The 26005-nt window shown below is 45.8% G+C and overlaps 1 protein-coding gene across 3 annotated transcripts in view; it reads right to left on the bottom strand.

Moving 5' to 3' along the window:
* The window catches only part of BRD3 (bromodomain containing 3), a 33033-nt gene extending 8859 nt beyond the window's left edge, over window positions 1-24174 (bottom strand). The window contains exons 1-7 of one of the 3 annotated variants that reach the window (XM_058853456.1): window positions 23582-24164; window positions 12736-12803; window positions 6680-7006; window positions 5945-6082; window positions 4846-4993; window positions 3207-3421; window positions 1349-1720 (exon numbers count right to left, since the gene is read on the bottom strand). In XM_058853456.1, the coding sequence (XP_058709439.1) occupies window positions 1349-1720; window positions 3207-3421; window positions 4846-4993; window positions 5945-6082; window positions 6680-6880 (1074 nt within the window). In that variant the 5' untranslated portion in view covers window positions 6881-7006; window positions 12736-12803; window positions 23582-24164. Of the gene's footprint in view, window positions 1-1348; window positions 1721-3206; window positions 3422-4845; window positions 4994-5944; window positions 6083-6679; window positions 7007-12735; window positions 12804-23581 lie in introns of all 3 variants that reach the window. The other 2 variants (XR_009279170.1, XM_058853455.1) reach the window with 2 other exon arrangements.
* Window positions 24175-26005: the final 1831 nt, after the last annotated feature.

Raw genomic sequence — 26005 nt, 5'->3', positions numbered from 1 at the left:
GTTCCACACAGTGAACGTATTACGAGCTGCATCTCTGAGAAGTCACACCATGATCTACAGGCCAAGAGCAATGACAATAAAACACTCCATAAAAAACCAATACCAGACAGCACTTCAAACAACTTTATTAAGAAAAATACTACCATGTGGAATGAGAAACCCAGAGTCTTTAGGTGTAAAAGACTCCACTGGGTTTGCCTGTCTCCAATTTTCTCCCCTACACTAGTCAGGTGCAGAGGGAGGATATCACCTGCACTTGCCAGAGAGGGGCAGAGGTGTACAATTTTAAAAGAATGAAGTTAGGACCTTAAAGAGATTTAAGTATGAAGAAGTCACCAACCCAAGAAATCACAGCTTTGCACCTAGATTTTTCAGAACACAGGACAAGGATCTCTTGCAATAAGAAATCACCTAAGCACACATGGAAATACCGGTTTGAGAGTGTCAGGATTTCACTCTGTCCATCTCTAATCTTCCTGCAACCACCTAAGGATTCAACTAGCAGGCTGCAGCTGTCTCTGGAGACCCAGAGCATCCCTAGGATAGCTGCATGGCATATCAGAGTATGACATGCTGCTCCCAGGTACCACGCAGGATCTGCCAAGGAATATGACAGGACAACCACAGCTGCCCTTTTGTCACCTGGGCGTTCAGACAATCCTGGGCACTGGCTCAGCTGGCAGTAAAACCCTTCTGGCAATGCCAGTGAAAGCCAACAACAAGATCTTCACCTCCTGTACATGGAAGTCTCCTCTCCATCAACACAGAATCCAGTGCCTGGCTCACAAGAAGATGAGAACTACAAAGACATGGCTTTGCTTCATGGAGGGATTCAACAAAACTCCAAACCCACTGGGAAAAACAAGAATATTGGACCATACTAAGTTAACTTGAGTAGCCAAGCATGAACCACAAAACCATCACATCTCCCTGACTACCATCACATTCCTGTTGGAATTGCTCAGTGTAAGCCGATCTGCCACCACCAAGTAGGTAATCAGCAGCTTCTGGAAATGGGATACCATCAATTGAATCCTACGAAATAAAGCACCTCCTCTTCTCAGACTGCAACACAACCCTAAGAACACCAGTTAAATACCTGGACTATCCACAAAGAGGAGAAGATGCCATTGTACTTTGCTTTGTGTACAACTGCTCTGCAGGGCAGGGAAAAAAACTGTCCTGGGTTATAGCAAAAAAGGGAGAGGGGAAGGAAACAAAATATAAAAATATCCAGCTGGCATCCAAACAGGTTCAGTTTCCACCCTTTCCCCTTCCCCGTCCCACCAAGGAGCCCTCTGCAACCAGAGGGACCCCCTGCAAAATGAGGTGGAAAATGAGGACGTACTTTCACAGTACTGAGATCCATGGGGTGTTTGATAATGTCATGATAGTCATGTAATTCCAAGGCCTCTGCATCCACGGGCTTGTAAAAGGGCCACGCATAGGCTGCGTGCTTCTTGGAGAGCATCTCCTTGAGGATGCTGTCACAGTACTTGAGGTGCTCAGAGAGTTTGCCCTTCTTCCCTGCGTGCTGAGGGACCTCTCCATCTTCCAGGTCTTTCTTTGGTGGTTTGATGGGGCGGCCGCCACTCTCCCTGCGTGCGATGATTTTGGCCTGTTTGGGGTCCGAGAGGGGCGTGGGGGACTCGCTCCTGCTGGCAGTGATGGCAGAGGTGGTGGGGGTGGTGGTGTCTGCTTTCCGCTTCACTCCCTTTTTCTGAAACAGCAGAGGGACAGGCTCTGTGAGTACGTGCCCAGCAGAAACCCCAGCACAGCTCATCCTCGGTTCTGCCTGTCCTCACACAGAAACAAACCAGTTCTTTCACTGGGTTAAATGGGATTTGTGACCAGAGGCTGCAACACTGCACATCACCTGAGCCACAGTAACCAACCATTCACACGGCTCCAACCCAAGCCCAACCATGCTGCAAAATGTGATGTTTCCCTTAGATGGAAGGCAGGACTCTTACCTGGTGTTTGCCAAAGGAAAAGAGAGGGTACAGTCCATTACTGCAGCTCAGCTGATGCATTGGGACTGAGCAAGTGTCATAACTTAGCCACATGTCTGAGTCCCCAGTGGCAGGATAAGGCTGTAAGTTCTGAACCAAAGCTTATTAATCACCAAAGACCCATGAGCCCTCACTCCCCCTGTATGTAGCGGGTGCTAAGGTAGATTTTTGCCTTAAGCATACAAACACTCTCACATAAATTCCAGCTGTGACTGTCCAATCAGTTCTCTTGTACTCCTCTGAAGGATTTATTTCTCTGGAGAGGGAGATAGGGAAGAAAAAGTTCCTTAGAGAAATCTAAGGGAAATCTTAAGTAAATCTCAAGCAGAATTAATTTTGCAGTGTATTTGGCAAACTCACTTCTGGGTTCATCCTTGAGTTTTAAAATTAAATTGATTCTCAGAAGAAAGTTATTTGGACAGAATCTGAAATATGAGACAGGTTTCTAAGGAGGACAGCTTAGCTGCAATATCTGACTTACAATTTCTCTAGCAATTCCCAAATTATTGGGTTAAAAAGCAAAACAATTCAGTGCCTCTGCTGGTCCAAGCAACCTCACAACCAAAACTGTTGCAGTTAATTCCACAGTTTAGATAAAAAGATCCCCAGCTTTCTCTGAGCTATGCTTTCATCATTTTTAAAGCAATACACTGCTTGCTAAGAAAACTTCAATTATTTAGGTAATGTCTTCATTTACCCATAAATTAACATAATAAATAATAAAACACCAGTGACAACTCCCAAAAGATTACTCAGGAAGTCAGAACTAATGCACCCAAAACCTGCAGGCAACATCAGTCTCCTCCAACTGGAGTGACAGGCTTGTCTTGAACTGGTTGAAAGCAGAGAGGAACATTCCTAATGCTGGAGCCTGCAAGCCTTAAAGGAACAGCCTCAGCAAAATCAGGAGCTCAGTTACAGAGGGAAGAGATGCTCTGAGAGATCTGGTGTAAAAAGGGGAGAATTTCAAGAACCCTGGAACAGCAGCTCAGGGAAAGGCTGTGAAAGGAGAGGCTGGAACTGAGCTGCAGCAAACACAGGTGACATCACCTTGGCTGGACCGTGTGAAAACCGGCAGAATTGCTCTCAAGCCTCTCCAACTCAACACCCAAGGATGAAAGCAGGACCGTAGGGAGCCAGCAGCAAGGGCTGGCAGTGCAGCCCTGCTCCTGCTGAAGAACTGGCCGGATTTACCTTGACGACCGGGGGCGTGGGAGGCACCACGGGCATGATCGGAGCGGCGGGCGGCGGCGGGGCGGCGGCGGCTGGGGCGGCGACAGGAGGGACATTGGCGGTGATGGTTGGCACGGGGGTGGCAGCGATGACGGGTGTCTGAGACACGGCTGGAGGGACGTTCTGGAACGGGGCCGGCGGGGACACGGAAGACACGGCCACGGCTTGCTGAGCTCCTGTCAAACAAGAGGGGAAAGGTGCTGGTGGTTAAGCTCAGAGCGTACTGGGAGCAAACTGATGCTGCTGGACTCAGCAAAGGGATGCCAGGGAGAGCACAAAGGACACAGTGTGATTTGCTGTTACACCCAGGGTACAACAAAAGTGAGCATTCTCTGATCTGAGTCCTTGTACCATGGGTTTAGATCGGCCACAAGCAAAATAATCCCAGCTTTTCGCACAGAGCGTGTGTTGCTCTGGGACAGTCTTCACCCCTTGGATGCTCCCAGAGCTCAGCAAAAGAGCAGGGGATGGAAGATGGATGTTCACACCATGCAAATGGCAACAACCACTGCCCAAGCCATGTGAGCACACAGGAGCCCAAAGCACTGCAGGTTTGCCACAAGTGCACAGATTCTTGGGATTTTACTGTGCAGGGACAGGAGTTGGGCTCAGTGATTCCTGGGGATCCCTTCCAACTCTGTATTTTATGATTCTCAGTAAAGCTTAAGCCTCCTGATGGCCTCAATGTCTGTGATGCTACACCTGCATTGCTAAAAACCTGCCCACTGGTATAAGGTTAAGGGGGACAAACCTACTACCTAATAATGAAAGCAGCAATCCTCCTTCTATGTTCTATCAAAAGATACATCATCATTAATTTCTCTGAGCTTGGATAAAGTTATAGCTCCATTTAGCACCTGAAACGTGTGAAAACAGAGGAATAATTGACTTTCCCAGAGCAACAATTAGACCTTGTTTGGAGAAAAAAAACAAAAAACAACCAACCAGCAATCATTTAACTCAGCCCACACAAGGTCCTTTATGAACTGTTTTACTATGCTTGGATGTTTTAGTCCTAAATCCATTTAAAATCAATTCTAGGTAAACTGAACCAAACTTTTCCACTGATATGCAGTGGTCTACAGAGCCTTTTGCAATGGTTTAATAAATTCTTTAATTTTACAATGTTGTAACCATGTGTGCAAAAGAAAAATGCACAGGGTTTAGGGAATTATCAAAATTTGAGTCCAAGTCTCTGCTGTGTCAGATTTCTGCCAGGACCCAGGGTGAGCTGTGTAAACCCAAATGGTGTGAAGACTTTCCATGCCATTTCTGACTACCTTCTTTTTTCTTGCCTTAGTTTCCTCCTTGCATAGAGAAGCACCAGCACTGCCTCCCTCAGTGAAGTGCTGCCAGGATGGGCAAGTCACAGATGGCAAGATTGGTGTGACAAATGCAGGGTGGCCTTGAGACAGACAAGCCCTGAAACCCTGAGTGAGCATCACCCAGACGTCTCACGCTTTCCTCCCCACTGCTTTAACTGTGAGACCACACTCTCCCTTCCCAGCCTCTTCACCATCTGCAAAGTCCAGCAGCTTGGAAGGTGGGTCAGGCCTCAGGAACAGCTCCCAGCATTCCCTATCCCTGGATGGATCCATACCTGTGCTCTGTGTGCCTGCTGAGGGCTTGCGACCTTTGCCTTTAGGAACTGGGGGTAGCAATTCCACCTCCTCCTGAGGCATCTGGGCAACCTTCTGCAGAAATATCTTCTCCAGGGCTTGGGCCATGAGTACAATGTCATCTGTGGGCTGCACAAAGAAGAGTATGAGCCTTTGTTGTATCATTCACGTATCTGAAGCAGCGATGTTGAAGATCAGGCTTAGAAAACACTGATGCCCTTCAAATAAAAATTATGGTATTCAAATGCTGACAATAAACAGATTAGCTCTTCTCTCTCCTTGCTTGCCACTCTCCTGCTCTTCTATTCTGTTCTAGCATGCAGTAATTACAGCCCCTAAGCGTGCTGCATCCAGAGAATTATCAGGACTTCAGTAGGAGCCTGATAAACCAGTACCCTGTGCAGCAGTGTGGAAGCAGCAAACTGGAACGGATGAGCTGTCCTTCCCTGCTTGCCAGCAGGTCCAAAAGAAGAGGCTAAACACACATTCTGTGGCTCAAACTAATTAATTTGTTTATTTCAGCTGTTCTCCAGTCTGGGTCTATGATGACAAACGGCTGGAGAAAACAGAACACAAAGAATTTTAACAACCTAACAAAAGGGCGAACAAGCCAAACCCAAAATAATAATAATAAGCAATCTAAATGTGTGTAAATATAAACAGATTTATGGAGACAGAGTCCAAAGACACAATTATGGTTCTTGAACGCCTTTCTGTTGCTAACAAATACTATTTAATGCCAGACAGTCTAACACACAGCATTAAAGCACCTCACAACACCTGCAGACCACTGCATTGAGTGCAGCTCATCCCATAAAACTGAAAATAAAAGGAGTAAAAACTTGCTGCATAACCCCAGAACAGAAATCTACATATAATTAAAAGGCATATTTGCCATTGTAACTAGTCTGGGGGAAGAAAGAGGCAGCACAAGGACAGCTTTGTGCATTTCAAGTAACGTGGTTGCAATTAGTGGCATGTCAAATCCTTTCAAGGAGGGCCTGGAGCTGGCCCTGTTCAAAACCTGCACTGTAACAGGGGTAGGTGGGTGTTTCTAAAGGCTTTTCTGGGTTTTTTTACCTTGTTATAAATGTAACAGTTTGTAAACATGGTGTTGAAATCCTGCATACATTCACTGGCACTCCAGTAATAGTTGTGTTCCAGGCGCTTCTTGATTGTCCCCATGTCCATGGGGTTTTTTATTATTTTGTGATAATCCTGTTGGAAAAACAAGGCAGATGTTACATTTCCTGATTCATGTCCTCCTCTAACCCCTGCTTTCTCTTCATCCCCTCTCCTAAGAAACATCCCCCCCCAAATTTTGTGGAAATTGTAAATGTAAATATATATTCATTTATATTCTAACTTTTATCCTTTTAGTCTCACCATTGTTACAAACCTGACTCCAAAACATACAACCTCCAGTCAGGGAATGGGCATTACTGCCTCTCCTTTTAAGAGGCTGCCTCTGACACTTACAGAAGTTTATCAGGGCTGGCTAAAACTGTACTCAAAATTTCAGTCTCTAATTTTAAGAGCATTTTGGCCTTTAAAAGGTTTCCACCTGTTAATCCAGTTTCTCCCTGGGCTGGTCTGAAGCACCTACAGAGTTTGTGATTAGCCTGGAGATGCTGCAGGGCTGTGAAGTGTCCTTTTCTTGTTCTGGATTAGAGCACCAAAGCCTCTCTTGCTGCACATGAAGCCACTGGCTGAGCACAACACCATCCCAGGCACTGATATTTCCACTCTAAGCAATCCCAAAACTGATCTGACCAACACAAAGCTTTCTAGACTGACAAGACGACAGATACATACCGGCAAATTCAGTTTAATTGCATCAACAGGCTGGTAGAAAGGCCAAGCAAACTGATGCTTCCACAATGTCTTCACCACAACATTTTGCATATATTGCAGTTGGTTGGTCTTCCTGCCAGGTTTATTTGGATTAGTCACCTCTGGAGGTGGTGGATTCACAGGGCCCTGAGGAGCCTGGATCGCTGACGTGACTGTCGACATCTTCCTGCTCGGGCTCTCACTCGCTGTCACTGTGGCAGCAACGGGGAGATTTTCTTTCTTCCTTTATGCTCCCTGAATGGGACTGACATCCCATTTCCAGGGTGCAACCATACAACCTAGAGCAAACTGAAGAGAGAGGGCAGGCTGTAAATACAGATTTTTGAAGCAGGCAGGTTAAGACACTTCTTCTGTGGACAATATTTAAACTCAAGCTCTTTACCCCATTGACTTTGTTCCTGTATTTGTCTTGGAGATGGGCACAGTTCAAGACCCAAGAGACAGTGGAATAGCAATTCTCAAATTCAAAGCCTGCAGAGACACAGCAAGCTTCATGGAACTAGCTCTTGCTTTAGCTGGCTCAGAGAGCATCTTCATGTCAAGAAAACAGTCGGAGCCACCTAAGAATCTGGCCAGGGAGTACAGTTAGGATGTAATGCAGACTCCCATGAATGCACTGATGCAAGCTGTTAAATCCATAGCTTCCAGCTCCATGTAAACTGAACTGCATTGTCTCTAGACCCATGCTGCCTGGCACCAAGTCAGCTCACAGGGCTCTGCTCTGGCGCAATGGGCAGTCTGAAATCCCGTAATGAAGAGCGAACGACAGCTGCCAAAAGACCTCAATCCAGGAAAACGAAAGAAGGGGCAGAGACAGATGCTATGAACTGCTCTGAGTGAAAGGTGTCACCAGAAACAGCCCAATTTGAAGTGACCAGCACTCTGAATTTCATAAATGTCTTATTATGCCTCTTACTACATGCACCTGACTGGTTTTGACCTCAGTTTTGTACCAAAGTTTAGAGATTCACGCTCAAATAATAACTGGTGTTATATCCCATGACCTGGTTCAGACAGTGCTGTCATGTTCTCTCTCAAAGGCACATTTGAAATAGAGAATACATAAATTGCATTATTGTATTCTGGTTTTCCCTCTGCAAACTGCAGAGGTAAAAATAGCCCAGTATCACTGTGCCTCGTGTAGCATATGGTAAACAGCTTTGCTATGTCATCTTCCATAAACATTGGATATTTCAGCTCACATCAGGACTGCAGCTACTCCTCTCATGTCAAACAGACCACAATCACTTTCTAGAGGCAAATTATTTCAAATATGTTTAGAAAGCCATATAAATACTCTGACATACACTTTGTGGTTGAACAGAGAAATATGAGCACAGACAGAAGCTGCAACAACACAGGAATGAAAACCAGGGAGATATCATAGGAAAAACCCAAAACCCTCTGCTTTAATACACTCCTAATCATCTCCACTGAATATCTGAACTAAATATAGAACATCAACTTACCCTGTGAGCTGCTGATTAGATGAAGGCAAAAAGTAAACACAGACCTAACTTGTGGGAAATTTTACCAAAATAGCTGTGTACAAACAAACAGATCTGCAGCAGAAAGGGAGGGAACTGCTAAAAACCCAAACCAAAACCCTGTGTGAATACATGTATTTGTGCAGGAAATGGACAAGTCCAGTTCAGAGGCTGCCACCATTTGTTCACAACACCCACTATATTCCAAGGATAGAGAAAAAATGCCGGTAGGCATTCTTGTGCCATGGATTTAAGTACAGCTCCAGAATCAGGCTTCTGGTCCCTGGTTTTTGATAACTCAGGAGCCCAATTTAGTTCCAAGAGGTCTCTTACTTAATTGTGCTGCTGGCAACAGGCAGGGTGATCACCAAGCAGCCAAAAGGGATGCTGGCATCCTCTGGACAAGGAATTTTCTAACTAGAATGTTACTTGGGATTTCAGATTTGGAAGAAACTGGGGAAGTATTTTCTCCCAGTGTTCCATCAAGTCAAAGCAGCAGCAATATTGCAAAATTCAATCTTCAGATGGGGGAGGGGGGGGGGGGGGCAAACAGACAAAGAATTAAAAACAACAGAAAAAACATAATTAGGAAGTTTCACTCCATCTCTTTCTGGGGAGCTCCCTGCATCGATTCAGGTTTCTGAGCAATATCCATCATCCCAGAGAATGCAATGCTGGCTGCAGGCCCCTGGTGACCACCACTGAAGCATTTTGTTTGCTGTCTTCTTGATTAACAAATTGAACCCAGTGCAAGGACTGAGGAGAAATAAAACACCCACAGAGAAATTCCTAGTGCTACAGAGCATTTGGGTCACAAGTTTGAAACTATGCAGCATAACTTAAGTCTTCCCTCTAAATAACCTGAGGCTAAATATGATTCTCTTTTCATTTGAATTTCCTGATGTCCTACCTCTCAAACTCCAATATGATAAGGATTTTTAATTAATTTGTATTAAATCCCAGAACTGTAATTCAACAAACCACAGATCCATAGCTCCTACCTCTCAGATGTTTTCTACCTGACCTTAGCCAAGGCTTTCAGTATCTTCACCCCACAGCTCCTCATCTGTGCCATGGAGATAGTGGGAGCTCCCTTCTGTCCCCACCCAGCAGAGAAAACTCTCTGGGACAGGCACTGCCTCTCCACAGGGCCATTTTGATCATCAGGCTTCAACAAGGCTTGTACAGTCCACATAAAAGGATGGAACAGTCATCAGTGACACAACTCAGAAAGGATTTTAATTAAGAACATTACCAAAACAAGGAGGGGCAGAACCATGACAGCCAACTTGCTCAGTGCCCTGCTCCTCTTTAACTTCCATGCTCCACCACACTGGTTTTTACACCCAAAAGTGGCTCCAAAGCTCCCAGCAGCACTGGCACTGAGCTGCTGGATCCTGCAGAAGACAGAAATAGCTACCTGGACTATCTGGCAGCACTGATAGCAGTGTCCTGCCATAAATAAAGCTTTAATGTGCCTGTGTCTCACTGCACCTTTAACCCTTGGTCCAGCAGCTTCCTCGCCATTTGCTGGGGAAGCTGCTTTGATACTGGATCACTTTGTCATCTTTAAAACTAGAAATTTGTTTCTACAGCCATTCCTTTACCTTTAAAACTCAATTTGGCATAATTTTTAAGAATGTAAAAAGCAGGACTATGAGGAATCTGGAAGATGAGGGTAAAAATGCTTTGAAAATGTCCAAAAGGCAATCTTTGAATTAAAGATAAATTAATGCCTGAGAAATCTACTCCACATGAAACATCATTTATTAAGTGAGGGAAGTGAGAGCCCTGACCATCTGACATCCCAAATTGCCACACAAATCATCCAAGAGGACACTTTAGTAGACCCATAGACAAAACATAAGCAAGCTTCTACAAATTGTCCTATAACTACAGGTAGAACTGAACTACACAGCTCTTGTCTAAGCACTCCAGCACCTACTGAAACTGCACTGGTATCAATAAATATTTAAACTATTAGGACAGTGACCCATAACATCATTGTACAAGGTACTGCACAAGCCTGGAACAAAGATTGTCAAAAAACCAGACATCATGTGTATCTTCCAGTCAAAGGCTAAGGTGAGACTGCTTTCAGCCCTGCAGTAATAACTTTTTAAATTTTAATTTTTAAATCACTACTTATCCTGCTCCTCAGGCCTATAATGTTCAAGTAGCAGGAGATGTTCTTGATTTCTCTGTCTGCACAAGTAGTTTTGATATTGCAAGTTTAAAATACACCCTAAAGTGCTGTCATACACAAAGAGTGAACACTGCTTCTCCTTCTAATTCAGTCTGAGATAGTAACTAAAAGCAAAACCCTAAACCTTAAAGAAAGGAGGTTTTAAGTCCTGGAGTTTAAGTCTTTTTTTGCTAGGTTGCAACCTCATTGTGGCAAACCAGGCATCAAAAAACCCAGCTAGCTTAGATGGATTTTTTCTTTAAAATACTTCCTTTCCTCTATTGAGTCTCTTGCACAGGGTCAGTGAGTGGAGAGACAGTTGGCATGGAGAAAACATGTAAATAATTCCCTGCACTAGCAGGATAACATTTTCCTGTCTGCAGTGGTGGGGACTATTTTAAAAGCAGCTCTGAAGCCCCATGAAGTGTGCAGTGTGCCAGCACTTCTGCTGCTCCAGCCAACAGCTCTGCCACTTCCTTTGGCAGTGCCCAGCATTTAATGGATGCTTTGCTCCTGTGCAGGACCCAACAGGGTTTGTTTTGATTGCAAACTTATAGCAAGCTTTATGTCAGCCTGGCAGTCCAACAACACCTTGGGTTTTCCCCCCCTTGCTATAACGTTTCTGCGTGGTTACTTGGACACTGACCAAAATCTGGCACAATTCCAGCCCAGCCAGAAACAGCCACATAAATCTTCCCATCAGGGAAGATTATCAAGTTTGAGAGATGTTCCTTGACCTCGTTGTTATCTGCACATTTTTATTTACATTACAGTAGTACACAGAGGCTGGGCAGAGACCAAGGTCCCTTGGCATTTCACACTCTGCACCACACAAAGACCCTGCTCCTTCCTCAAAGGGCTGCTGATCACAGCTCACACTTTACACCATGGTGAGGTGACCTGCTCAGAGTCCCCCCAGTGAGCAGCCAGACCCAAAATTTGCCAGCAGGGCAGTCTGAGCAGTATCCTTCCAGCTGCTGCTCCAAGCATTGCTTCCCCACACTGGCTCCTTGCAGCCTCCAAAACAGATTCTCAGGCTCTTTTATCCCAACAGTTGGAAGTTTGGTCAGATTTGCCACCATGTGCTACTGCCCATGCCAGGGAAGCAGCTCAGCCTTGGTCATCTTGCCCAGACATTCTCTGCATGACAGGTTTAGCACTACTAAACCTCAATATGAAGTCAGGTAAGGTTATTAATGAGGGTTATACATGTTTCATTCTATGGCTATAGAAAGTAAAGGCTACACCAGCACTCCTCCAGTCTCCTCAGAAGGAAACAAAACTTGTGGACACTTTTTCCTCCTCCTTTGCCTTCCCTTCCCAGCCCCACATAGGAACTGAATTTCAGGCAGCTTTCAGTACCTACTAACATGTCAGCAGGGATGGTGTCTTCAAACTCAAGGGATGTGCAATTTGAGAGCAAGACTTGAGGACAGACGAGTTGCTTTGTCAGCCAACCCTGCCCTGGCAGACAGACACACTGCACACAACATGCCACCCCCTCAAGACACTGGGATTTACACTTGGCTTCACTGCAGGAGCTGGGAATTTGGCTTGTAGTGCCCCTACAGTACTCTGAAAGTCCATTCATCCATCCTTGCTGTCTCCCAAATCATTAATTCCACACATCACAGATTTGCTTTTCATGCATATTATTTTGAGCACCACCCTAAGAACATCCTGAGACTGGGAGACGCAACTGTGTCCTGAGCTCACCTCTGCATGAGGGAGGGGAAAAGATCACAGCAGATTAAGTCAGTTCCTTGGCTTTTGACTTGATTGGTTTAATGCTCATCAGATTATGCAGATGGCTTTCCCACCCTTGGTCTCTCCTTGGCTATTATAGGAACAGGTGGTTCCTCAGTAAGGAGCCTGTGGCTTCCTGACCAGCAGGAAGGAATCAGCCAGGAGTAACTGGTCATCTCAAGGGTCTTCATTTTTGATGCCTACTCAGTGCTCCCCACAAATCACGCTGCTGTAAGATCTCTGAGGAGATGCCTTCAAACCCAGGGGTACCCAAAAGTCACTCTAATAAAAGCACTGGAGACTTGTAAACACTGTTAAGCACCACAAAAAAAGTGATGGACTTTCTGATATTTTGAGGCCAGAGTATTTCTCTCCCCCAAGTCACTAATGCCACAAGAAGCACCTTCTGATCAAGTCTGAGCAGGAATTTAGCTGCATGTCACACAGATCAGATGGACTCAACTGATTTCTAAAGGCTGCGGCTTCAAGTGCAGGGAGTGATGTTTAACACTAAACCAAGTTCATTTTCATAGCTTTGAATTTGGTTTTGAGAGCAGTTTTAAGAGACCAATGTCAGTAATGAATTAGGCATGGCTGACCTTTCTTTGCATTGGGGAAGGCAGAATGACCTCTGGACATCTCCTCCTGTCCTGCTTTTTGTGGTCCCCTGAAAACACAGAGGCAAATTTCAACTCAGACTATGTTGGTTTTATGCAAGCTCCTGAGTTCCAGAGTTTTGTTAAAAAGACTACAGGAAGGAGGAAAAGTGAGTGGTTACAGAGCTTACTCTGTGTTGAGTCAGACTCCTGACTGAAGGAGCTCAGCCAGCTTTGAGACCTGACTGCAGTAAGGTCTGGACTCAGATAAGCTGAACTGCACTTGCAAAAAATCAGCGAGGAGATACTTCAGCAAATTAACTGGGAGGCCCATTATGAAAAAGTTAACAAATGCTTAGCTGCAAATAAATAAGATCTATGAACAGATTCCAGAGTCCTTGGAGCAGCTGGTGGCTTGCACATCCAAATCAACAGGATGGGAAGGGATAGGTGCTTAACAGGAAAATGCTGGTGGTTGTGCCTCTCATAAGATACACAATTATACCTTTATGGCAATGGGGAAAAAAAAAAACCCCAACTGCTGGGCTTTTACATAAGAGAGATTTGGCAAAGCAAGTGAAGTGTTTGGGATAACCACATGTCTGGGCAGACTCTGCTCATGACATTTTTTCCTAGAGGGGAAAGGTGGAGATTTAATGGAATTACCTTGTGTGACCCACAGGGCTGAGCCCACAACACCTAACGGGGGCAGAGCCAGGGAGAAACCAGACAGCCAAAATTTACAGGGAAAGGATCCTGCTTTAGAGCAGATTTTCTCTCTTATCCAGCGCACACTGCACACTTCCTTAGCAGCTCCTAGCTCTTGTAGGGGTGGCTGCAGCCTCCCAAAAGCCCCCAGTGCAGCAGCAGCCCTGCAGCCTGGGACCTCAGGCAAAGAGGAAGCACTGGGCGCTGGCACATGGCCACATACCATCCATGTTCTCAACGTGTCAGGAGCAGGACGGGAGGCAGGAGAGCTCGGGGAGGCAGGAACGTGGCTGAGGGCAGACTGGAAGTACAGTGCAAACCACAACAAAGGCAGCAGCCCAGTCCTTTGGGATTCAGGAACCACTTCAAGCCTGATCCTGCAAAGTGCTCAGTGGCTTTCCCCTCTCACTCAGCTGCAAGGTCTCTGTGGCTCAGCACCTCACCACAGAGAGTTTTGCAGACTTATCACCTGCAAGATACAACTAATTGGTCAACCAAGATAAACCTCTTCCTAAGGAAGATTTAAGCACAGGGCAGGAACAAACTCAAGCTCTGCACACTTTGTGGTTTCTCTACCTGAGTCAATTCCTCTCTAGCAGACAGCTGGAGAAGAGGTAAAATGACAAGGGAGGTTCAGTGCAGCGTATCTGGGGCTGGAGACCGTTGTCAGACTGATCAGATGGGAGGGTGCTGCCACTGTCTCAGTTAAAATAGCTGGAAAAGCTGAGGGAGCCAGTGCTACCCAGCCCTGGAGAAGCATCCTACTAACAACAGGATCCCAGCAAGAGAAATCCCACTGCACAAGGGCAAGGGGTGCAGGACCATGGAGATCCTGGTCTCTGCCATCACATTTCCTAAAACAGCACAAAAAGAAACCAGGAAGACATATCTCCATGTTTACATGAAAGCTGGCCAAGGAGTGGAAAAACTTCAGTGACCCCAAATTCAAAGCTTGCTTATGGACGCAGCAAAAAACTCCAGACAGTCACAATTTCTGCAGGCTGGCCAACTCTGCAAATTGAGAACTGGCACAAATGCCAGAGGTGGACACCTTTGCAGGTGCTGGACACCTTCTTTGCTATTGCTATTCTACCTCTCTGTGTTTCTGGAATTACTATCACTTTAAGCTTCATAGAGTGACCAAATTTACTCTTCCATTTGTACTCGCCTCTGGTTTTGCATTCAAATCCATACTTCAAGAACAACCAGAATTACAAATCCATTCCCTTGCCTGGGTTTGAACCAAACTCACCTTTTCTAAGTATCCTTCACGTCAGCATCACCAACTGCTCTGAAAGTGGGAGACTAACTGTGTGACAAGCTGATGTTCCTCTAGCCTGAACTTGCTTGTAACAGATCTCAGTGGCAAGGAATCTCTGAACTCCTGCTTGCCCAGCCATCAGAAAACAGAGCTGCCACAGCACATGGAGCAAAAGACAAAAATCTCACTTGCTGAGAGCTGTTTAGAAGAAACCACCCAGCTAAACGTGCAGGAGCAACAGGTCCACCCTGGACACACCACCCCAATGACAAGCAGCAGGCTGAGGCTGTTAATCATTTCAGAACCAGATGATAATGCTGAATAGTCTTAACCTGATACTCAGTGGCTTCAGCAGAAGTCAGCCTGGGGCTGCTTCTGTTTGTATTCCTTCAGGACACAAAGCTGGTGGATAGAAACAGATATAAATACTACTGAGCAGATAAACTGCAAGAGGAAACACGCAGCTAACCGACACTCTGTGGGAGAAAGCAAAACATAGAGAAAGTCAGGAAAAGAAAGGAGGGATGACTAAAGCGAGGAGACAGAAGTGAAAGCTCCCTGTTTCATGAAGTTTGAAAGTGTGATTGACCCCAGGCTGCTGTTAAATCACACCCAGACTGTTTTTCTGAACTGTAAGCTAAAGCATCATAACCCACCTCCTCCAAGGCTCTGCCTCCTGATTTCCCTGATTTCCCCTATTCCTTTACAGCCTCCCTTCTCCAAAGCACAACTTGACACTCCTGACTATTTATCCTGTGACTCCAGCAAACATTTTGCCAATTTCAGGTCAACACACTGTATTTCAGTTAAATTCTTAAAAAAAACCCAACAACAAACTAACTGAAATAAGAACAAAAAACAACACACACACTCTAGCCCTGTCCCAAGGTTCAGCTGATGCATGCACAGCAGCAGCACTGAGGTACACCCAGTAAAGCAGAATGTGGCAACACCCACAGAGGGTCCAGGACTCCTAATGGGATTATTGTACACCTGCACCCTCGTTTTCTGGTTTTTTAAAAGATGTGATCTGCACAGTTAAACATTTGAGTCCTGAAAAAATCAGCCCTTCCTCTTTTTAATCAGCATATGGTGTTCTGTGTACTTTTACAGCATAAGGAAAACCCTCAAACTCAAGCCATTTAATTCAGCATAGAGTGAATAAATGACACAGAGCCTTTCCACAACACGTCTTGTCATGATTGTTTCTTTTTCTGCACTTTGATTTCCAAAAAGAGAGATTATTGGACAGAGAGCTTTTTCAAGAAAAGCCTAAAAGAAGGAAAAGAAAAAGCCACAAGAGCTCAACTGCTTCCCTGCTGGGCAGAGCATCTCTGAGCTTCTGCTATACCTGCACAGAATTACAAAACCTCCTGCTACAAGGCAGCCTGCTGACAGTTCTGACACCCCAAGCTGCAGGCTGGTTATTCCCCACTTGGAAAATGGGGATATCAATATTTCCACTGCCATCTGCAATTAAAGACATTAGCCTTTTCCCACACATTTATAGATTAACTTCCTCTCAGTGTTGTGGTTGCACCAAATTTTAAAGAAAGGGAAAAAAAAAAGAAGCAAGAGCACAAAGCAACCTGTATTTACAGGGTGTTCAAATACCATCTCTGGGGTTTCTGGAAACAACTTCTTGGCTAAGTACAACACTCCTTGTCTCTGGAAGAAAGCACAAAGCTAAAGTCATCTGTTTTATCCCTTTTCCCACACTACATCTTTAAAACATTTCTAAAAGATAAACCACAACACCCAAAAGGTCCTTAGTGACACCTGTTGGAGGGGGGTTAGATACAGTCAAATTCTACTCCCATCTGAGTTTAAGAGGCTACAGAAACAAGAAGATCAGCTCCTCTTTCTGAAACTAAGTTCAGAAAGTACACTGAGCAAAGTATAAAATACAGCCCTTGCAAATAGCACTTAATTGCTCTGTATTACCTATTTAAAGGGTTGTTTCCTGCTCTGTGGAGCTAAGAACCTACACTGCAATTCTCCTTCACACCACCAGTTCTGCAAGGCCATATATCAGCATTATTAATATGATTTACAAGTGCTACAGATGTTCTCCTTAGGGGCAGCTCCATGCAAACATCGACAGACTTCTAATAAACAGACACAGATCCATCTGTTGACTTGTTTGAAGCATTTCACTGTACAGAGCAGAACCAAAATGATTCATTAGAGAAAACATCTTCACCAACAACGTCCCTTGTACACTTCTTGTGCTCCAACACTTTTTTTCCTACTTAATTTTTAAAGTTGTTTTTATATATGTAAATAATTAGTTATGTCTTGGTTTGAAAAGAGAGTTGTCTGCTAAGGAATGCAGGACCCTCTCTTGAAATTGAAAAAATATAAACCCAACCCCATCTCTGAATTATTACAATTTTGAAATCAAGGGGCTCTCAAGCAAAGAGATGGGAATAGGAATAGTTCTTTACTAGGAAAATTAAAATAAAAATGCAGTAGTACAAAAAAATCCACTGTCAGAGTCAGAATACAACCTGACACCCTGTTGGGCAAGGTGCTGGTAGCAGTCTGGTTAAATGGTGGCTGTGGCCCTCCTGGAGTGACAGCTGTGGTTCTGCTGAAGCAGTGATCCTGTGGAAAGGTGTAGTTTTCCACTGGAGGTCTGGTGGTGAAGATGGGTCCTGTCTCTCCTCTGGGAATGCAGTGGGGAAAGGCTGCCTGCGGTGTTCTGAGTCTCAGGTTATATCCAGGTAGGAATGCTTGGCTCCTCCCTCTGGGTGGAGCATCCCACAATGGGATGATGTCATTTTATCAGTCCTGCAGTGAGACTCAATGGCCCAACAGAAGATTTCCCCCTGCAGGGAGGATGGGTGGTGGAAGAGATAAAGAACACTGCCCCAGCTGGTTTCAACAGCTGGCAATAGAACACATCCTTTTGGTTATATCTTGCATTGCAACCTAAGACAAGTTACTATTTTGGGAAAGAACAGATTCATTTCAGGACAAAAAGCATTACAAGTGTAGTAAAAATGGATGAGCTGCCACTGGTTTAAATCACATCCTGGGTTTACAACTATAGCACTCCACCTTTCCCATGCAAAGTCCACCTAAAATCAATACAAGACAATCAAGTCAGCTTAAGGGGATGAAGGATGCAATGAAAGGGATTGAATTACCATGAGATAAATATACTGCTTGTTAGCTCAGCCACAGTAAGGTTAGACTTGGTAATGGGGCAGGGTAAGAGCCCCCACACACCAAGGGAATTATTGCAGCTCTGCAGGTAGAGCAACCACTTGTTACACCAGGCACCCTCTCATTTAAGACCACCACTCATCCCCTGTGCACACTCCCACCAGCTTGGCTTTATCTGTTTCCAAAGCAATTGAAGTGCCCTGTGTTTGAACAAGCACATTGTCCCGGAATAACTCTGTGTGTTAACTTAAAGTAAACACAGCCACACAAGTACAAAAGGCTCTATGGGGTCTACTACTTCCGATGAAGTGATTTTGCTAAGCTTGGGTAGATCCATAAACTTGCTCAGCTATGCAAGGAAGTTCCAGGTCAGCTGAGGTGTGAATTAACTGTGGTAGTTAAGCTGCTGTCGCTCCCTTAGAGAGCATCAAAGCAGTTTCTGAGTTTGTGCGTTTGAATTAAATCCCCAAAGGGTTTGCAAGGAAGGGAAAAATGTCAATCTTAAAGCCTAGTACCCCTCCCTATGCAGGAAACAGATGCAGGAAAAGGGGGGGAAGAAGGCACTCCCTCTACTGCCTCAGACCCCCAGGGAACAGTGCTGAGGGCAGATGGACAGGACAGGCTCCTGCCAGGAGGAGCACAGCCTCCCCAGCACAGCTCCTGCTGAGAGCACCCATGGCTTAGAGCACATGAGCCCTAAGCCGCTCAGAGCTCCTGCATATGGATGAAGCTCAAGTCCAAGGAAATATGACCATGACAGGGTGGACAAGTATCCCAATCGATTCCCATGTGGCTTGTTCCTGCCCAGGATAGAAATACACTTTCAGCACACTGGCTGATCCATAATAGTCCCACTCAGGCAAGAGCTTACTCCAGGGGAAACCCAGAAGAACATTCCCTCTCTCTTCACTGAAGAGCTGCACTTCTATATTATTTCACAGACCCTGAGCAGGACTGTAGCAGCAACAGAAAAGCTGCAAAAAGCAACGCTTTCCAGGAAGGAACAGCACTCTCCACTAAACTCAGACAATTCTTACACATACATGCTCAGTTTATCACTTTCACTGCAGCTCAGAGCACAACACAGTTCCCAAACCAGCCTTGGTAAGCAAAAAGGCAGCTACATCCTACAGCCCCTCCCAGCAAAAAGCTCTGGACTGCAAACTCTGCACTTGATAATAGCCAAACCAATGGAGCAGGGCAGTTTTAGAAAACAGATTTATCTCAGCATGGCCATATCGATGGGTTTTGAGCAAGAGAGATCCCCAACCAGGCACCCTCTGTGATGTTACACAAGGGTAAGCTGAGCAGTTGAAAAGACAAACTACCAGAAGAGAAATGTGCATTTTCTTCAATACAAGTAGGGTTTGGTTACAACACGAGAGTCAGTCACAATGAAGAACATCTCAGCCTGTACATCTGTGCCAGTGCATGCTCTGCATGGATGTCAGTGCAGGTGCATCAGGAATGTTCTCCAAATATAAACTTAAGACTGGAACAGCAATCCTCTCCTGTCCCTGTTTCTCATTTTTTAAAGGAAAGACAGGAGCAAAGAGGATCATTCCCAAAGCAGATCAGTGTCAATCACATCCAAGTCTAAATCTCAAAGTTTGACAGTAAATGGGGATCAGTGCAGAAAGAAAAATTTATTTGTGCACAGAAATTTCACCTCAAATTGTCTTTGCTGCACCTGTTGCAATGTTGGTGGAGAGGAGAAAGTCCTGCTCCCAGGAAAGAAGAAAAAAATTCCTCTGACCAGGCTGTCCATGCTGCTGAAACAATTCCAACTATGACAACATCTGCTGAAAAGAGACCAAGGCCTGGAAAGGTGCTTAAGGAACCCAAAATAGAGGTGAGTATCTTATCAAGAAGAAGGGTAAAGGACTACTAGAAAACACAGCACATTACAGAGAATTTCTGTGCTGCTCTCCAGGAGAATTTACATCCTTCCAACACTGGCTTTAGCAACAAGTGGGTTAAATAGTGTGCCACAAAGTTTTTCACCTCCAACAAGCACTAATGATTGACAAAACAACCCTGATGTTGCAGTAAGATCCTGTGGAATGAAAAGCTGGAGATGAACAGATCCTTCCAAGATGTCCTGACAGCTCACTGATCAGCACAGCACACAATGGGTCTCTCCCAACTCCCAGAACTCCACTGCTTCCAACAGGGTTCTGAGCTATTACTAAAGAATAATGTGACAAATTGTAATAAAACAAAACCAAACAAAACAAAACCAACACCACGTACAACAAAACAAAACATATGGCTCATAGTAATGATTGGGAAACCCACTGGGGATTAATGAATTTTGCAAATTAGCAGAGAAGGAGCAACCAGGATTAAAGAGAAACAATCAACAACACTGAGATGCAAAACACTCTTTGTTCATTTATTTAGCAAAGTGTAGTTCTGCCTGTGCTGAAAGCACCTGATAGCTTACCAAAGTAGACAGAGTAATATATTTTGTAAAAGTAATTAAGCCTTTGAAATATGAGACCTCAGTACATCACTCAGCTGCTGCCGAGGAGAGGGATTTGACTCCCGAGTTGTTTGTGCTGTCAACAAGAGCGATCAGGCTCCCAGATTACTCCTGGGAGGAGGAGTGAGATTCTAGGAGTGCAGCAGGGCTCGGCTGGAAACTCACACCCCACTGCACAAGTGCCTCCCCTTGAAGGGAAATGGTAAATATTAAACAGCATCATTCAGAACATGCACCAAGTAAAAGATGTGCCTGGGAAAAGCCCAGGAAGCCCCAGCCCAGTGCATGCACTGCCTTCAGCCTCACAGGGAGAGATCCTCAGGTCAGGCAGGCTGGACCCCTGGCCTGCAAGTGAGGTTTGGGGATACCAAGAATCCCCATTAGACTTGCTCCATCTTAAGAGATGAGTTTTAAACATACAGTTCTTAACTCAGCAAAGAGGATTTTTGCAAGATTATTAAGAACTGTGATTTAAGTCATTGTACACAGCAGTGCAAGCACGGTACACAAGCAGCTACGAAGCCCACAGAAACACTTGTTTGCAGATGCTGACTAATAACAAAATCAGCCCCCTTTAAAGACAGGGCAAGGCCACCCAGCACGCTTACTGAGCTGGAAATCAAGACTGCAACATGCTTTTCCTCTAAATACTTTTTAAATGACAAGAGCTAAAGTTTTTGTAAGCACTTTGGTGCTTAAACGACACCAGTTTTATTTCCAGGAGCCTAGTTTTTATTTGAAGATAACAAACACTCCAGAGTCAGCTTTGAAAACAACCCTCAGACACTTCACATTGCACGTGCATTCTTTCTTAATTTAAACTCTGCATGCATAGGTCACTACAACTAAAAAGCCTTTCACTGCAACAGCTACTGTCTCAGCACCAAAGAGACAATATTGCAATCAAGCTTATGCTGAACATTGTATAAGACTGTTACCCCTTGCCCAACCCTTTTATTAAGCATTGTCTCAAAACACGAAATAAGCATGAGTGATTATTTTTATCCGGTATAGACTAAAGAGAAAGACATACACAATCTTAGCATTTCTTCTTTCCAAAAAGGAAGGCTTTGAGGTCTGGAGTAACTCTGTTTCAGCAGGAGCCTTCCAGGGAATTATTAAAGACTCCCCAAACTTCTGTGCTAAAAAAAAATGAGACACCCAGCAGTCTGCCAGTGCTGTGATCTGCAGATCAGGAGGCAGGACCTGCATTCACAGAACACTCAAGCAGTTAGGGAGTTGTAAGCAATACAGATCATGGCTTTTTCTGCTTGTAAAGCAACCAAACTGCTTTGGGGACTTCTTGTTTGTTTTGATCGATGCATATTTATTCTGCACTTGTCACCCAGATCCTGCAGCACATATGGTAGTCACCAAGTCCCCTCTAATACCTTGGCTTAGCACTGTGTGAATTAAAGACAACAGCTTCAGCTTTAAAACTAAACTTCCAGTTTCATGTAGACACACACCCCCCAGCACACTCACACTGTACACATTAAAAATATTAACAAGCATATTAAAAACGTGCTTTTCTATTCCTAGCAAGGAACAGCAGGTGTGCTTTCCTAATTATGTCAGCTTCTAACCTGCTATTATTTACCAGTGAAGACGTAAAAAAAAAAAAACAAAACCAACCAACCCCAAAACCTACATATAGAAGTTTGAAATATTAGTGAAGCCATCATATTTGCTCACCCAAACAAGTTTATTTCAGCAAGTTTTGGCTCCTGAAGAAATCAACAGAAAGGAACATCCACACTCTGGGGCTCTCACAGAACATTTATCCCGAACCTGACAGAACGCATTCTCCACGTTGTCAAAAGCCAATTGTGGAGGAAAACACGTTCTGAATTAACACCCTGCGAGACCCAACCACGTAAAGACGCACACAGACCCGCGACCTGAACACTACAGCTTTGTTTGAAAGTGAAACCAAGCAGGCTACAAATAATGCTCTATCCCCAGCGCCCAGGGAGGTGCCAAACCCAAACAAGAAGTATAAACGGAGGAGAAGCACGGGAGTTTTGAAGTTTTACATTTTATTATCGGCAGCATTATTTATAGAGTGACACTTCTATATATAAATCTGCGATCTGTGTTTCTTTTTACACCTAGAAAGCATATCAAGTTTAGGCAGCGTACCCTTGGGTTTCCATTTATTTGCAAAAGTTTGGTAAACACCGGATATTTACACGACCGGAGCAGCTGGGTACACACACACACACACACAAATAAATGCATGCGGACGCGGACAACACGCGAAACGCACACTTTATAGCCCATCATCCGCTGCCTGCTCAGACCTTTTCCCAGCTCCCAAGCCAGCGGTGGGGCCGGGGAAATGGCCGGAGCAGGCGGGCGCTGGCCCAGGGCTGGGGCCGCCGCCGGGCTCCGCTCCGCGCCCCGCTCCGCACCCGAGCACGGCCGCGACAAACGCGGGGCCGAGCACCCGCGCACCGCCGGCACCGCGGGCTGGAGCCTGCTTAACCCCCCCGTTCCTCCAAGCTGGTTTGTAAATTTTCTTTTTTCCTCTTCCCTCCCTCTTTTTTTTCCCCCCTCCCCTCTTTCTTTTTGCCTTGTTTTCAAGAGCGCCTGCAGCCCTCCTTTTCCTCGCCCCTAATTTTCCCCTTCAAAAGATGGCGGGCAGAGAGAGCGAGCGAGGGAAAGCGAGAGAGAGAGGGGGAAGAAAAAACAAAACAAAACAAAACCAAACAAAAAAAAAAAAAAAGAAAGAAAAAAAAAGAAAATAAAAAAGAGAAGAGAAAGAAAGCAAGCAAGCCCGTCCTGCGTTGGGGCGCGGGGCTCGGCGGGGCCGCAGCTGCGCCCGGCCGGGGCGTCTTCGGGCGCTCGGCGAGAAGGGGAGGGGAGGGGGAGCAGAAGATGGAGAAGAAGCGGCAGAAGAAGAAAAGGGTGGGCAGGAGCGGCGGGGCCGGGAGGAAATCAATGGCCAGGCTGCAGCCAGCCCCGCCGCGCTTTGTTACAATTGTGGCGGCGCACAAAGGCTGCGGGGCCGCGGGGAGCGACGCGGGGCTCTCGCAACAAGAAGGAGCAGAAGAAGAGAGGAGGGGGGAAAAAAAAAATATATCAGCATTGGCCTTTCCCAAGTGGGTTTTGCTTTCCTCCCCCTTCTTTCCCGGCCCCCCCTCCCTCCAGAAACCATGGCCCAGTGCTAGCAACGCACACCCAAGCATCTAACAAATAAAGGGAAAGATTAAATAGATTACTTTGCCCCGGCAGCTCCAGCAACGTTTGCCTTACAGTCCCTCCAGTTGCTCTTCTTTTTATCCTCGGCAAGGCAGTATAATAGATGCGCTACAGCGCCCGAGCGCTCATGCGCCGGGGCGCAAGGCCATGTGGGCACCGTAGTCCCGGGCCGGGCCGGGGGAGAAGCGGCGGCCGCAGCCCGCACTACAAGTCCCAGAAGCCGGCGGGTCCCTCCCCGGCCCCCCGCGCCCTCCCCGGAGCGGCGGGCAGGGGACGGGAACGGCAGGGGTGATGCCCCGGTCAGCGGGCGGCGGGGCCGCCCAACGCGGTGTCCCCAGCGGGGGAAGCGGCCGGCGGGGCTCGGGGCGGGGGAGCGGCGACACGGAGCCGTGGGGAGGTGGCGGCGGGCGGGTGTCCCCCGGGCAGACATGGCCGGGGAAAATCCCGGCTTCCCCCCTCCGCCCGCGTCGCGCCTGCCGAGGTGCGAGCAGAGCCTGGAAAGTGCAGCTGGAAACACGCGTGGGATCCACGCGTGCTACGGGAGGCCGAGCTGGAAATCACAACTGCTCTCGCCCCCCCCTTTTTTTGTGTGTGTTGTTTTGGTTTTGTTTTTTTTTTTTTTTTTAATCGCGGTTTGCATTGGGTAATGCGCTCTCGCGTTTATTACGCAACAACTAATACGAGCCGCAATAAAAATAGCCCGCCGCCGATGCACGCTGGAGTAGTGAGCGGCCAAAAAAAATTCCATCGAGAAAGCCTACAGCCCGATGTAGTTTGCATTGGTTGGTGCATTTCATAACATTGTCAACTGCTGAAAACAACAGAAATTAATCTAATGTATACAATAAAAACAATGTGAATTTTACCAGCACACCACCATAAAAGCATCAACAAACATCAGCGCTGTTAAAAACACTTCCAAGTAACAGACCCACACAGCCCATGTCCTAAAGCAAATCCGCAACTGCAAACACAAGTTAGAACAAAAAATTGTTATAAGCCAAAATAGGATTGAATTGCTGCAGAAAAAAAAATAAATAAGAGAACTATTGGAAAATAAATGATGGGAACATTTGAGTGCCAAGATGGAATAAGGCACAGTGAGGGGATTTCTCTGTGGACACGTGTGCCAGCAGAGGCTGCCACGCTGCTGGTTCAGAGAGCCACATGCTGATGCCAATTAATAAGTCAGTTTATTGTAACCATAAGGTGAAGGCAGTTTTACTAAAAGACCTTATTTCCAGAAGATTAGCTTTAGGAAAACACAACCAATGGGACTGAAATTTCTCCAGAGGTAAGATATAATCACAAAGATTGTACAGGCTTAAGAGAATTCCATTTAGCCATGCTTTCAGCTGCCTCAGGATGGAATAAAAATTGTACACTTGCCTTAGCCAAGCTCCCCCCAAAAAAGGGCTTTTTGGCACTCAATTCCAAGGCTTGTGCAAATTCAGGAACCAGAAACTCTACCACTCTTGGATACATTTACTAAGGCAGCATTTGGTGTATCTGCATTGACACACAAACCCCACTCCAGGTCAGTGTGTGAGACTTGGCTTTCCCTCCTGCCAGCTGACCCTTTTGACTCGACCATCAGGTACCCCAAAGTCACCTCCCCACCCTCCAAGCCCAGAGCACATGGTCTCTGCAGGAGCACAATGCATGCAAGCAGTAAGAAAAAGGTAAATTCTGACTCTGCTTTAGGAGAACCACCACACTTCATGAGTGGGTGTTCACAAACCTGATTGCCAAAACCAGAGGAAATCCCTCTGAAACAGCACTTGAACTCTGGCCTGCCCACAAATGTCCTGAACACCAGACACCTGGGACTAGGGGGAAGGACTGGATTTTGAGCACTTTTTACCACTGCTCTGCTCTAAACCCATTTGCAAGGCAATCTAAATGACCACAAGTGTATCAAAGCATTTGAGAGCTGACAGGAACCAGGGCAGTTCTTCTGACTGCACTGTCCTGTTCCAGGATGTACCTAATCCACATGGATAACCAGAGAAGGAATTCCTGAATGCCATAACATACACAGACACCAAATCACGAGCATGACCAAAAAGCCCCTAAATGAAAACTGCTGCAGCTCTAGGCATGGGGGCTGGGAAAAGTTGGCAGCTGAAGCTTTCCAAGGGAGGGAGCAGGGAGAAATGGGCTGAGTATTCATTATGAACACTTAGAAAAAATGGACTCCATGCACACTAAAGACTGCTTTTCAGCTAAATCATAATCTGAAAGCTTAGGTTTTAAAAATATTTATACTTTAGTTAAAGACAAACTCCTGCAACAAAAGAAGTGTTGGCTGCAATGTAATGCTGTTAGCAGAGCCACAAGGAACTGAACAGGGGTCTCCTGTTGCGAAGTGTTCAGCAACAGACACAGAGCACAACAGCAGAGAGAAATCAAGGAGTGCAGGCAGAAAGGCAAAGACAAGAGAA

The sequence above is a fragment of the Poecile atricapillus genome, chromosome 20 (assembly GCF_030490865.1).
Source record: "Poecile atricapillus isolate bPoeAtr1 chromosome 20, bPoeAtr1.hap1, whole genome shotgun sequence".
NCBI lineage: Eukaryota > Metazoa > Chordata > Aves > Passeriformes > Paridae > Poecile > Poecile atricapillus.
Note: the sequence above shows the minus strand (reverse complement) of the source record. Positions and strands in the feature narration are given on the sequence as shown.